At 48.6% G+C, this 14,649-nt stretch overlaps 2 protein-coding genes across 2 annotated transcripts in view; both read left to right on the top strand.

The window, feature by feature from the left end:
• Positions 1-6,576, top strand: part of ADRA1B (adrenoceptor alpha 1B) — a 56,981-nt gene extending 50,405 nt beyond the window's left edge. The window contains exon 2 of the mRNA XM_004587478.3: positions 5,445-6,576. Within this exon, the coding sequence (XP_004587535.2) occupies positions 5,445-6,052 (608 nt within the window). The 3' untranslated portion in view covers positions 6,053-6,576. The remainder of the gene's footprint in view (positions 1-5,444) is intronic.
• The window catches only part of TTC1 (tetratricopeptide repeat domain 1), a 237,361-nt gene that overhangs the window by 160,949 nt on the left and 61,763 nt on the right, over positions 1-14,649 (top strand). The window lies entirely within an intron of this gene.

Raw genomic sequence — 14,649 nt, 5'->3', positions numbered from 1 at the left:
CTTCATGGAAATCATAAAGGTTAAGGCTGGAAAAGATCCAGCTCAAACCACTCAGTTAAAGCAGGGCAACTGAAGCCCATGGTGGGAAAAAACAGCTTACCAGAAGTGACAGATGGGAGTTACCAAATAGAAGTCCCAAACATGGATATTCTAACTTCGGATTCCCAGCCCAATCAGTGATAAAAGAAACATAGGGTTTGCTGGATTACTACTATTCATGCAGATTCAGTTGAGAGACAGGCACTGCTCCAGAACATTCATGAGGCCTTCATGTGTCTCATCTTGCTCAGTGCTCATGATAACCGAGAGAGGCCCCATTTTATAGAAGAGGAGCAGGGCTTAGGAACAAGTATGAAATATACCAAACTCACACCGCTGCTGCTGGGAGAGCCAGGACTCTATCTCAAGAACGACTCTATCTCACTCCAGCCAGACATGGGCATCTCATGCTGGGGTCTACAAGGGCACAAAACAAAATGAAATGCAAATAAAAGAAAATGGAACGGTTTTTGTTAACCTATCAAACAGCAGGAATTGAAAGAGCTGATGGTACCTAGAAGCCGTAGAGGCCAGTGGATAGAAAAACCTCACACTCAGACACAGTAAATGGGAAGCTATGCTGCTATGGCTAATTCAGAAGGCAATTTTAGCTAGCTGTTGGTGCTCAGGGGTGAACTGATACAGTAATTCTGCATTTAGGGATTTATTTGACAGAAACACTCGCATGTGCAACCAAAAAAAAAAAAAAGAAAGAAAGAAATGCTTGAAGCTTTTCATGACTGCAGTTTGCAGCCACCCAGAATTGGAAATCAATCAACTACTTGACTATCATTAGAGAACAGTGTGAAATAAACTACTGTAAATCCAGATATCAAGATGTAGTGCAGCGCCTGGGGGCAGGGGCTGGCCTGGGGAAATATATATGTTCTCTGCAAAGAAGGCAATTTAAGGGAAAGGAAAATGTGATGGAAAAAATCAAGAAGGATACAAATGAAACTGCTAACCCAGGTCCCTTGTGCTTGGCTGAGAGAAAGAATGTTCACTCCATACTTTATAGATTTTTTTCATCGCGTGTAACTTTTTTAACTCAGCATGTCTCATTTTTGTAATAAAAACATACAAATCCAGAGGGGAAAACAAAAGAAATGAAAATATAGTTTTGCCCAGAGGGAATTTATGGTCTGGATGGTAAACAAGGACTCAGCCAGCCCCTGGATGGTAGAGCAACATTAACAAGTGAGCCGGCACCATAACAAAATGAGATCCACTTGTCTGTGTTCTGTGAAGAAATGGATCTAAACTGAGCAGGGTTCATCAGAGCAGAATTCCTGGAGGAAGGGGATTAATGGATCAGAGAACAGAAAATGGCCACTGTGTGCAAGTAACATTTTTATAGTGCCAGATGCTGTACCACATATTTTGTGTGGATGTGTTCCTATATTCACAAACAATCCCATTGTACAGATGAGGAACTTGAGGCTGAAAGGGCCGTTACCTTTTTCTAAAGTCACACCACTAGAGAGAAGACTCAGTACCAAGTCTGTGCAGGTCCAAACCCTGAGCTTTTTGTCCAAAGGTAAAGGATGGTCTCGTGAGGGAGTCAACAGCTGATGGAGCTGAAACCTAAGAGATGGTTGTAAATGCCACCCTCCCACCCTGATCCACCACCCCCAACCCTGAGAAGAGTCCGCAGCATCCACTTAGGCTGATCGGTTCTCAAGGCCAGAATCCTTTGATGAATGCTTTGTAACAAAATAAAGACCAAGAGTCAGACTGTGTCCTCAGCCAGGTGCTTGCTGTGAGATGAAGATGAAGAAGCCTGGGAAAAAATATGCCCCCAGCTCATGGCGACAAAATGCCATTTATGCCTTTATCCTAACACCAAGTGTGTTCTCTTGCCATGGCCTGTGAACTGCCATACTCCAAACTCATCTCTGTTCCCATGACTCGGCCTGGTGTGGCCAGCGCTTAGCCAGATGGAGTAAATGAATGGAAGAACAAATGAGTGGATGTATAGAAACTTGAAGAGCTACCACTGTTGTAGACTGATGAGCTGATCCAAAACATGGGTCTAGCAATTCTAGTTTGGTCAGCAGTCCCTCCTGACTATTGTGGTTATCCATAAATTCGTGGTGCAAAGAGTTCTGCACAGGACCTACAGAGCACACACACAGCATATATGGTGCCTGTAATGAATGCTAGTTACCAGCATTCCTGACATCTGTGGAGCCTCTAAAAGAGCCAGGCCCTCAGGGCAGCCCCACTAATCCATTCAGTGTCTGTTGCACAAGGCAGAATTGCAAGTTTGTCTGCAGCAACTTTTCTCTGCTGCTTTCGATCCTCCACAAGTTTGGTCCTGATTATTCATGCAGCCCCAGCTTCTATCCTGGACTTTATGTATCCTCGAACAAAGAGGTGTACTACCTGGACACACATCCATTGCGTTCACCCTCCTGGGGTAATGCACAAAATTCCCCTAGTTCATGTTTCTCTCTCTCTTTCTCCCCTAAAAGTAATTCTCCGCCTGCCTCCACTTTCAGCATCAGTGACAGAGACAAGCCCATCATCACCAAGAGAGCTCACACCCATCTATATGCCATCATTATTCCACCCGGGACCTTTTGTATCTGACTCCGAGTGGTGTGACCCTTGTCACAAATGAGACTATGAGGTGATGCCCTCATTTACCTTACCTCGAGCAAACATGGAATGGGGCCCATTGCCACTTTTCCCCTCAGTGGAGAAGAATTAGTCCTTAGAGTTTGAGTCAGTTACATTCAACTGGGGATAGCTCCTCACTGGCTTCATCCTGTACCAGCAGCACAGCCATCTCTCACCAGCTGGCTTGCTAAGTAGAAAAGCAGGAGTTGAAACTCCCTTGTAGCAGTAAACAAAACCTCCAAAAGTGAACAGAGGGAAGTAGTTCAGGGGAGAAACCCAATGCAGAATCACAGAGAGGAATTCTGGTGGCATCTGTGCCACCACCTTCAAGGTTCTCAGTCACTTTCCGGGCCTCAACATCTGCATCTGTGAAAGGGTGGTTGGTCTTGGAGGTTGCTGAGGTTCCTCCCGTGCAGATAATCCAGAAGCACCTGCTCTACACTCAACATATGGATTCAAAGGTGAACCCCAAGACCAGGTCCTTAAGGAGCTCAGTCTAACAGAGGAAGAAACACAAGAAAGAGCATGTCCATATCCCTGACGAGGCCGCAGGGTTAGGGACACAGTCTGAACATACGGATGTCCAATGTGTAGTCTAATTGTGGAGAATATTTACACAGGTATATGCAGTAGGGTCTGGCGTTTGGTGCAGTAGTTACGTTGCCACATGGGATGTTCAATCCCCTTATGGGTATGCCTTGCTGGAGTTTGGGTCTTCCATTTCCAATCAGCTTCCTGTTCATTCACAGCCCACGAGGCAGCAGGTGATGACTTAAGACACTTGCATCCCTGCCACCCAAGTGGGAGGCCCAGACTGAGTTCCCAGCTGGTGAATCCAGGCTGGCCCAGTCCTGGCTGTTGTAAGTGTTTGAGATTTGGGGAGTGAACCAGCAGACAGAAGGTATATGTGTTTGTGCACACGTGTTTGTGAGTAGCCTTTCAAATAAAATTAAAATAATTTTTTTCTCTTTTTAGAATCTGAAAGGATATGACCCAAAATGTAATTTTTCTGTATTATAAAATTATTCTTTTAAAGTATCTTTTCTTCTTGCATTTTGACATTTCTTCATTTTTCCAAAAAGGAGTATTATTAATAGCATCTTTTTAAAAAAATACTTTGCATTCAAATAGAATTTAGTTTAAATCCCAGTTATATTACAAACATTGCTGTGTGACCTGGGGCAAGCCACTTAATTCATCCAAGTCGCAATTGCATTGTATTTAAAATGGAAATTGTTTTTAATTCAATATTGCCATAAAGTGGTTTTGGATCTCAAATTTGGGATGTGGAGAGTTAATCGTATTTCTCAGTTTATGACATCTCATCATCATCAGTTTATGCCAGGCTTCTCTTCTTTTATTGTTTTATTTCTTTCTGTTCCCATTCCCCATCCCCATGAGCCTCTGCCCTCACCCCTAAATAAACATTGTGTTCAGATGTTTTTTAAATGCCTTTGCAAAAGGCACACAGTTGTTTCCTAAGTTACTTAAATAGTGTTGTGTTATAAATCTCATTCTCTCCCTCCTACCTATTCTCTCTCACTCCTTCCCTCACTCCCTTACAAACATTGGGTTGAAGTTCTTTGGCACAGCACCCTGGACCTCTAAGTGCTGGATAATGTTCATGTAGGCCTGTACCCCAGTCTACTTTCCTGAGGAGGGACACAAGATGTCCCCCACTCCCTATCACTGCAAACAACACTGCCATACACATCCTCACACACATACCTTCTTACAGACCTGTGGGAAACTGGGGGCAGAATGGCTGCGTTTCACCTTGTAGATTTCCTTCACCCTGCCAAGGAGTCCCAGGGCCTTCTCCAGCACGTCTGCTCAGCCTGTGTCCCCCTTACCCAACCACACAGGAAGGACCTGAGGTTCCCACTCTCAAGACCTCTCCAGTCTCCTAATTTTTGCCAGCCCAACAGATACGTTATGCCTCTTTATGGTTTTTGTTTTAATTTATTTGACCATCAGTGAGGTTTTAATTTATACAAAGGGAACAAACTTCATGTACTTCACATATACATTTTTAAGAATATAATAATTTCCAGTCTACCCTCTTTCCCTTCCTCTCATCTCCTTCTTTTCTTACTTTTCTTTTACAATGACATACTTTCAATTTTCTTTATAACCACAAGATCACCAGTGTTTTGAACACCTTCTCCTAAGCTCATTAGCTCTTGGAATTAATGGCTTATAAATTGCCTGTTCAGCATCTTTGCACACGTTTCTACTGGGGATGCAAGAGTTCTCCGCGTGTTCTAAACAATCAATTCCTCGAGGGCGTTGGACATTGGAAATACGTCTTGCTTCTTCTTTTATCTCTTTGGAGTTGTGCTTCGTGTTTCTTTGTTCCTTTTACCTTTGAAGTGCTATCTTTTCCGTGGAAGTCTTTCACATATCTTCTATTTGCCATGAAAACAAAGCATGGCCTGTTGTAACAGATAAAATAATATCGGCAAAGCATCTAGCACAGAAGAGAGGTGCAATGCCACGTGGTTCTTTTCACATGTGTATGATGTAGTCAGTGCGGTCCTGGGAAATCTGTGCCAGCAGGAGCTTGAGGGCCCTCTGGCCAGCTCCGGGAAAGTCTCCAGAACAAGGACGAAGGCACTAAGGTTCTCCCTGTAAATGGGTGCAGGATTCATCCATCTGAAACGTGACAGCGAGCTAGCAGGAGAAGGGCCTGCGCAGGTGCACCACCACTCAGCCCACATTACAAGGTACGCCTGGAGGGTGAGCCCTTACTCACGGCTGCTCTCTGTCTCCACCCCATGCAGGCTCCCTGTTCTCCACCCTGAAGCCCCCCGACGCCGTGTTCAAGGTGGTCTTCTGGCTGGGCTACTTCAACAGTTGCCTCAACCCCATCATCTACCCGTGCTCCAGCAAGGAGTTCAAGCGCGCCTTCGTGCGCATCCTCGGGTGCCAGTGCCGTGGTCGCCGCCGCCGCCGGCGCCGTCGCCGCCTGGGCGGTTGCGCCTACACCTACCGGCCGTGGACGCGCGGCGGCTCGCTGGAGCGCTCCCAGTCGCGCAAGGACTCGCTGGACGACAGCGGCAGCTGCCTGAGCGGCAGCCAGCGGACCCTTCCGTCGGCCTCACCCAGCCCGGGCTACCTGGGCCGCGGAGCGCCGCAGGCCGTCGAGCTGTACGCTTTCCCGGAGTGGAGGGCGCCCGGCGCCCTGCTCAGCCTGCCCGCCTCCGAGCCCGCCGGCCGCCGCAGCCGCCACGACTCGACTCAGCTCTTCACCTTCAAGCTCCTGGCAGACCCAGAGAGCCCAGGCACGGACGGGGGCTCCAGCAACGGTGGCTGCGAGTCTGCGGCCGACGTAGCCAATGGGCAGCCTGGCTTCAAAAGCAACATGCCGCTGGCACCCGGGCACTTCTAGGGAGTGGGGGACCCTCTTCCTACCCCGGGGAAGGCAATCCTGGTGGAGAGAGGATGGTGCCCACGCCGGGGTTATGGGGATTACGGGGAGGGGGAGGGGGAAGGGGACTAGGAGAGGGGGACAGCTGCTTATCTGGCAGGGGCATGGGTGCCAGGTACAGCATGGAGAGCTAGGCCTAGCATGCTGAGAGCCTGGGGGCACCCCTCACCTGCTGGGATGACGTCTCTCTCTCTCTAATACCCCCACCCCTGTACATATAAGTCCCCTCTCTACATGTATTTAACTGTGGGTACACGTATGTGTGTGTGTCTGTGTGGTGTGCGTGTGGCCTGCATGTGAGCGCGTGGGGTGGGGGGTGGGGATGTCCGCCCAAGTGCGGGCTGAGCGAGTGTGCGCCCAGGAGAGGGAGGGCGCTATGTGTCTCGTGACTCCGTACCTCTCCGGCCCCTCCCTGTTCCTCACGAATTGATGGCACTTTGATGGGGGCTGGAAAACAAAGAACATTAAAGATCATTTCTCCTGTGTGCGGCTTTGAGTGGTTTGTGAGTACGTGCCCCCTACAGGTCTGGGTCGGTTGTAGATCTTGGGCTGTGGTTGTCAAGGACCTATCCCCTGGCCCCATGGGCAGCTGTTGTGCTGGATCTCCTGGGACTGGGGCAGAACAAAAATGCCTTGTGAGGTGAAAGTGGTCCCCTGGCTTTCCCATATGCCCTGTTCCCTTGCAGTGTCTCCTTACTGTAAAATGATAATCATCATCATCATCCTTCTTGCAAATAGCAGTTCTGCTGCCTCTTCCTGCTGTCTCAACGCTGGACAAGCTGTGGCCAGGCCCTGAGCCCTCGGACCACAACTGTAGGTAGGCCTGCCTGGTCAGTACCCGGTGTGGGAGTGAGGGAGGGCTGGCCCGGACAATGGGTGAGATTCAGGCAGAAGGAGAAATTCATGTTGTTCTCTTCCCCCTCCATCTGTGCCCCCCAGGGCAAACATTCTATGTGTGCCCAAGGACTCTGAAACAAATTCAGGCTGCACACATGCCTGGATGAACCAGGGGTCCTCAGGGCTCAACCGACACAAGAAACATAGGAACCCTCCCAGTCTCTTCTAACTGCAGGTGAGGCTATGGTGTGATGGGGGTGCGGGTGCCAAGAAGGGTCACGCAGAGACGTGAAGAGGGCACAGAGAGGAAGAGCCAAGTGCTAGGCTTAGCCCTGATTGTAGACATGAAGATGGTCTCCCCCTCTGGATCTGGGGTTCCCATCTGTGTAATGGAAAGGTTGAGACTATGCCCACCCAAAGTCAAGACCTGGTTTACCAGCTCAGCAAGAGATGGGAAACAAAACAGGAGACATTTTTCTTCTGAGGTTCCGTAAGAGAAACTCCCTCCCCCCATCCCACCTGTTTCAAAGTTGAGCTTCATAATTTTCCAACTAGCAAGAACTTGCTTCCTATCAATCATTAAAAAGAAAATTGGTCAAAGTGAGAGAGAACCGGTAATTTGTTTAGTTGAAAAGTGGGTATTAGGGTTCCCACATGATAGCCTAGTGACTAAATCCTAGCTTTGTATCCTCCAGGGTCCCATATGAGCACTGGTTTGTGTCCCGGCTGCTCAATTTCCCATCCCTGCTGGTGACCTGGGAAACAGATTGAGAATGGCCCAAAGCCTTGACACCCTTCATCCACATGGGAGATACAGAGGAGATTCATGGCTCCTGGCTTTGAATTGGCTCAGCTCTGGCCATTGTAGTCACTTGGGGAGTGAGCCAATGGATGGAAGATCTTTCTGTCTCTCCTTTTCTCTGTAAATCTGACTTTCCAAAAAATACAAATCAAAAAGAGAAAGAAGAAAGAAAAGGGAAAAGAAAATTGGGTATCAGGTATGGCTGGATCCAGGGGCTCCCAGTTACTCCCTCTTTTGTCTTGCTACCATCATTTACTCTGCTTATCTCTGTGGGTTACCCTTGTTTCCTTACTGTCAGTAGCTTCCTCCTATCATTCTTAGGAACTGATATCCCCCAGAAGGAGAAATAAGATGGAAGAATGTCTTTCTCTCTGCATATCTCCCTTTCGCTGGATCCCTCTGCCTTTCAAATAAATCTCTTTCAAAATGCATTAGTTAAGCATAACATCCTAGACCCACTTACATCAACTGAGAGCTTCATTTTAGGGACCATTGAAGCCAACACCCTTCATGTTACAGGTAAGAACAGCCAGCCCAAAGCACACCACAGTCAGAGCTAGAAGCCAAGTTCTCGGCCCTCCAGGGCTGTGCTGCCCCCCCCCCCCCAGGTCGCTCTGCCCTCCTGGGTCCTCTGCCTTCCCACACCGTGCTGCTCTCCTAAGACTGGTAATAGCCTCCAAGACAGAACAAGCCTTTCCCTGCCCCTAGAGAGAAGACGGGATTCCCAGCAAAAGAAAGGCCTGAACTTCATCCCCAGGAAAGAAAATAGAGTATGAGGCAGTCCTCCAATGACAGAGCAGCACAAATATGGTGGGGAGCATGCATTCTTTCACAGCAGGCTTTGCCTGGGGTGGGCAAATCCTACATTAGAGTACTTGAGATCAAAGGCCACCTCTGCTTCCTGCTAACACACCTGACAGCAGGTGGTGACTCAGATCCTTGAGTCCCGTCCACTGGAGTCCCAGCCAAAGTTCCTACATCCAGGCCTTGGCCTGACCTTGCCCTGGCAGTACAGGTGTTAGGGGAGGGAACCAACACAATGCAAGATTTCTCTCTCACTCTCTTGTTCTTCCTCTTTCACTCTCTTTCGCTCCCATTCTTTTTTGCCCTTTCTCTCTCCCCTCTGTGCCCTTCAAATAAGTAAAAAATGAGTAGAATTTTAAATACGTAAAAACCAAAGAATTTTGTTAAAAGGGCACAGACTTCTCTCAAAGCAACTTGACACAGAATCCTGAGGCAGGAGCAGCTTTGAGTGAAGTGAGGAGCATGTGACAGAGCCTGATTCCTTCATCTGCTCACTGTAACCTGCCCTGATTCCCCTGGGCCCCATGCAGTGTTATCTAATATTTGAAAATCGCTGGCCTCCTTCACCTGACACAGATTTGAGAGTCTGCAGGACCTGGGTTGGAGTCCTGACCCCGGATGACACTGGGCAATTTTCCTCTTCTGCTCAGTGTGGCCAACCAACGAATGGATGTGGTCCTGGAAGCCACATTGGGGAGCACAGGGGAGTCGATGTTTTCAGTGTGGTTGAAACACTGAACTGTTGATCACTTGGCTGATGCAAGCTGTAATTTGGATCTCAGCTGTCTGACACCACAGGCACCAAAGGCATGTCCTAGGCCACTCGGTTCTGATGCCCTCACTCATGGCTATCACTTGGAGGTCACCAGACAACACAGAGAGGCAGCAGCAGCCCCTTCCATCTCCAGAAGGCAGACTGGCCAAATAATGGTTCATGTCCCCCAGAGAGTATGGGCCTCCAGATCTGGCACCAGGCCCATCCTGCATTGTTCTGAGCTCTCCAGGTCTCACTATGGGAGGGTTCAGAGTTGGTCAGCAACTGTCCTGCCCCCTTCATTGTCAATAAGACATTTGTCACCACTGAGGCACACACAAGGACACATCTGCCAACCCAAGTAAGGAGGCATGTGGCTTGGCAAGATGGGGTATCAGTTCCTCCTCTAGGCCTCAGCACTACCCAGTTAGTAGCTGCTTAACACTTGGCCACTGGCATCATGGGTCTAAACCTCAGTTTCCTGAACTATAAAGACAGGATAATAATAGTACCTAATTCTGTGCGACATGAGAATCATGAGGGTAGAACAGCGCGAGGCCAGGTTCTCAGTAAGTTTCCCACAAATGGGATAGTGGCAGAGATATCCATTATTCTGTTGCTTAGTATGACATATGCAATTAGAAATCCTGTTTATAAGGACCAAAAATCTTCAACTTTGTAGATTTCAAGATTCTAAGACCGAAGACCCTCCTGATTCAGAGGTAAGCATGGTGGCCAGCAATCCCACTCCACTGTGGCGTGGCAGTGGGGTGATCTACCACCATCCACGGCCAAGTCTAACTTCCACTTAGGGGGTGAGGGGATGGCAGAGTGTGCTAGGATCTGACAAGCATGTTGGATTTGGACATGTTGCAGGACAGCTGTGTTTGGAAAGGTCTGCACCTGCCCAGATTTCCCCCTCTGTATTTAAATCTGTTTTTTGAAACATAGGAGACAAGAATTTGATGCTTTTTCCTTTTGCTTCCTCTAGACATTCTTCCCCTTAGGTGATGGGTGACTGAGTTCCAGCTGGCTTGAACTGAGCCCTCCACCACAGTGCTTGAGTTAACTCACTGAGGTACAAGTGTTGGCAACGTGAGGGGGCACAGAGATGCAAGCTGCCTCCACTTGGATGTTTTCCCCTGCCCCTGTCCCCATCCTCCCTCACCTCTTTCCCCAACACAGGCTTCTAGAGCCAGCTTCCCCAAAAAGGCTTTGTCCTGCCTCCTCCCTCTGCCTGGCACTCCTCTCTGCCAGGCTTCCTTGCCCACCTCCTTCACCTCTTTACTCTCCTAATACCTCTGACTATCCTGTTTAAAGTTAATCCCCCATTGCCAACACCATCCAGCACTCTCTATAGCCCATTCCCTTTTATCTTTCTCCATGGTAGTGTCAGCACCTAACATACTATTTATATATATGTATATACATGTATATATATATAGCCACATATGTGTGTATACATGTATATATAGTATATATGTGTATAGTTTATGTGTAAATAGGCCTCTAATTTTCATTATTGTGACATGCAGATGGGTCCCTATTGCTGCCTTATCTCCAAATGCCTACAAAGGCCAGGGTTGGGCTACATTGAAGCTGAAAGACCGTCAATCCAAGTCACCCATGTGGGTGGCAGGACCCAACTATCTGAGCCATCACCTGCTGCCTCCCAGGGGGCACATTCACAGAGAGTTGGAATCAGAAGTGCCAGAACTCAACCCTAGGCGCTCTGACATCAGAGGAAGCAGGCATCCCGCTCAGCAGCTTAACCACCTGGCCAAGTACTCCACTGTCAGTAAATAGTTGTGAATGAAAGAGTGAGCAGTACCTGCTGTGAGTGTGGAAACGCTGGAGTGGCAGTAGACAAGCTTACAATGGGAGCACATAACAGGGGCTGCTACCTATTATTTGGTGGGAGGCCATTCTGAGCAGACAGGACTTTCTGCAGAAAGTGGCATGTGAAGGCTGCGGGCTAGGTTGGCCCTGCCAGCAGCCTGTTTCCAGGGTTTGTGCTCTCCTGCACTTTGCACTTGAGCTCCTGGCTCAGCCACAACCCCTGTCCTTCTCTGGGCCTCTGTCCTGAGTCAAAGTCTGCTTCCAAGCTGCAGATCGGTGAGTCCAGCTTTGCTTCTCCCATCCTCAGCACAAACACAAGCCACAAAGACAAGCTATCCTTGGGGGCAGCTTCATGGGGATTAGTAAGACAATGGACCCCAGTGATGATCTCCTTTGGCAAAGCAGCTTGTTCCTAAGAGGCTTCCAGAAGTGTTTGCGAACAGTAGAGGGCTGAACCCTCATGTCTGCCTTCATGTGTGCTACCAGCTACAGTCGCCAGCAGGTGCAACCCCTCAAATGCCACCTGAAACTCTGCAGCCCCTGAGCCCTGAACACAGCCTCTCTCTCACTCTCGTTCTATTTCCATAGGAAGTGCCCACATGGGGCATAGAGCAGGGACACAAGGAAAAATAAAGCTGTGATGTCAGCTCTCACAAGCTCAAACGTGTCCAAATCGGTAGAAAGAGGTCTCTAGCCACACAGAACCTTAGAGCCAGAATCGTATGATCTGGCAACAGGGTTGATGCTCCAGTGTGGGACTTGTCTCTGCATGGGCGAGTTGCCTATATTCTGTGAGAGTCCCCACTCCATGATGTGTGTTAGTATGAACAGGAGTTGGCTCCCCAAGCCCATGCAGATACTTAAACACCAAAGTCTCACATTAACAACGATTGAATCCATGTTAATGACCAGTGGATTTGATCCAATCTGCAAGCAAGCCTAGAGGGTGGTCTTCAAGACACTGGAGGCATGCCCTCAGAGATAAGTTTTCACAGGAGAGTGAGTTGTTGAAGCTGAGGTTGGCCGAGCTCACCTCTCTGCTTCTAACTCACCATAGGACTGTCCCTTCCCCACCTTCCAGCTTCAGTGGCTGCTGCCACCAATAAATGGGGCCACCCAATTCCAGGCTGCAAATCTCCAAAACTGGAAGGTAGAAACAATCATGTTTTCTTAGAGGGCTTTCGTGAAGATCAGTTCCACTGGAGCTTGAAGCAAGTCTAGTGCTAATGTCTCTATAAACGGCAGTTGTGGTTACCAAATGCCATGGGAGGGGTTCCTGGCCACCCAGATCAGAATTCAGGGAGGCTGTGGGATCTAAATGACATAGCAAAGGAGAGATGGGATGAGGTTGGAGCAGAGAGGACATAGCATGGGAGGAGGAGGTAAAGGAAGACAGAATAGGAAGCACACTGAGGCAGAACCAAGAGCGACACCAACTAGCATAGACCACTATGTGGAGGCACCCAAGGTGTGCGAGAAGAGAGCATCCAGATAGTGTCGCAAAGACAGCAAGAGGCCAGCAGACAAGCAACTCCAGGCATGTCAGGGATGAGCATCAGCAGCACACACAGCCGAGAGGGGAGGAAGTATGCAGCCAGGATACCCACCACACATCACAACTCTCCTGTGACTGGCTGAGTAGCTACAAGAAACTTTGTTCCCCAGGTCACCCCTTGATGGAGGGAGGGAGGGAAGCAGGGAATTGGTAGCTACAACAAGACTACATGTTGTCTGCCCCCTGACCTAGAATTGACATGAAATCTACAGATGGGTATGTTTCAACCTCAGACTCCAATGCCCAGAACGTATCTTAAAAAAGAGGCAGCACAGCCTGACCGTTAAAGACTTCAGCCTGAGGTCAAAGTTCAAACCCAGGGTCTCCTCCCTACCAGCTATGTGCTCCCAAACAGTTGCCTATTGGTAAGTCTGGCATAATGGTAGAACTTTTTCACACCATTACTATGGTTAATGCATGAGCCAGTGCATGGCAGTACTAGACTTCTAGGAAATTCTCACCCAAAAGCAAGAGTACTAGGTCACTGTTATCTGCTGTGAAAAAAAAAAACAAAAAACAGGAAAACATGTTCGAACTTGCCCATAAGAAAGTGAGGTAATCTGTATTAACAAGTGTTATGGATATCTATCTCTCCCCACCCCTTATCCCTCGCTCCCATTATGTCCATGTTCTAACTCTCCTGGAAACAGTTCTATTTTGGGAGACTCAGTGATAAAAGAAAAGCAGGAGAAAATAACATGAATCCAGAATGCCAGAACAGAGACAGATGTAATCTGGGCTTGTGAAAGCAAAACTTAGGAACACAATGGGTGCAAGGGTTGGACTCAGCTGGAGTCTGCTGGCCAAGGGCACTCGTATCTTTTTTAAGGTACCCCATAGGAAGACATGCATTTTAACCTGCACCCTAGTGAATATAGGTACAAATACAGATTTAGGTCAAGTTCTCAACCTTAGTTCCATTGAAATTTGCAGCTGGGAGCAGGCTGTCCTGTGAGTTGCAGAATGGTTACCAACATTCTTGGTTGTGACCATCAGAATGGTCTCTGGTGGCGAGATCATAGCCCACTTCAAAGCACTGATGAATGTGGATAGAAAAAGCAGAAGTTTCACAAATTTCATATTTATGGGTCACAAGCGGGGGTGTGCAAAAGCTGCCTGTAGCAGCTATGAGACCAGATCAGAAATGTGTCTGTCCAGCTTTGCATTCGGTGACATCACCTGCCGTGACGGCAACACTGACACCACTGAGATCAAACACCAGCACAGATCAGGATGTAGGGGAGCTTGGTTTTTCCGTTTTCGTTGTGGTTCATTTGTTTGTTTGTTTTTGTTTTCTGGAGAGCACAGATAGTGGGCCTGGGCAAAGACTGCAAGAGATGAGCAGAGGGGCGGGCACTGTGGTGTGTTAAACTAAGCCTCCACCTGTGGCACCAGCATCGCTAATGGGCACTGAAGTCTCAGCTGCTCCACTTCCAATTCAGTTCCCCGTTAATGTGCCTGGGAAAGCAGCAGAGGATGCTCAAGTCTGTGGGCCCCTTGCACCCCTGTGGGAGACCTGGAAGAACCTCCTGGCTTTGGAGTGGTCCAGTTCCTACCATTGCAACCAACTGGGGAGTGAGTCAGTAGACAGAAAATATCTCTCCTTTTCCCTGTCTCTGTAAGGAGGAGAGAGGGAAGGGGAAGAGGAGGAGAAAGGGGGAGGAGGAGAAGAGGAGCAGAAATCCTAGAAGATTGTCTTCCTGCCTGCATACCCTGGTGTCAGAGTCTGATCTTGCTGTGGACACAGGACCATTCTGGTGAACAGTGTGGCCCAAATGGAAGACGTTTTCATCTAGCTGAGTTTGGAGGTCAGGAGGGGAAGGGCGAAAAGCACAGTTTTGGGTGGTCAGAGCCAGAACCTCCAGTCAGCAAACATGGGGCACTGTGGATGCAACTGGCAGGAAGCCATGATGGAGGCAGTGCTGGGTGGGGGGTGGGGTGGGGGCTCCAAGAAATATGGGGGAGGG

The sequence above is a fragment of the Ochotona princeps genome, chromosome 19 (genome assembly GCF_030435755.1).
Source record: "Ochotona princeps isolate mOchPri1 chromosome 19, mOchPri1.hap1, whole genome shotgun sequence".
NCBI lineage: Eukaryota > Metazoa > Chordata > Mammalia > Lagomorpha > Ochotonidae > Ochotona > Ochotona princeps.
This window is presented reverse-complemented; position numbering and strand designations above follow the sequence as displayed.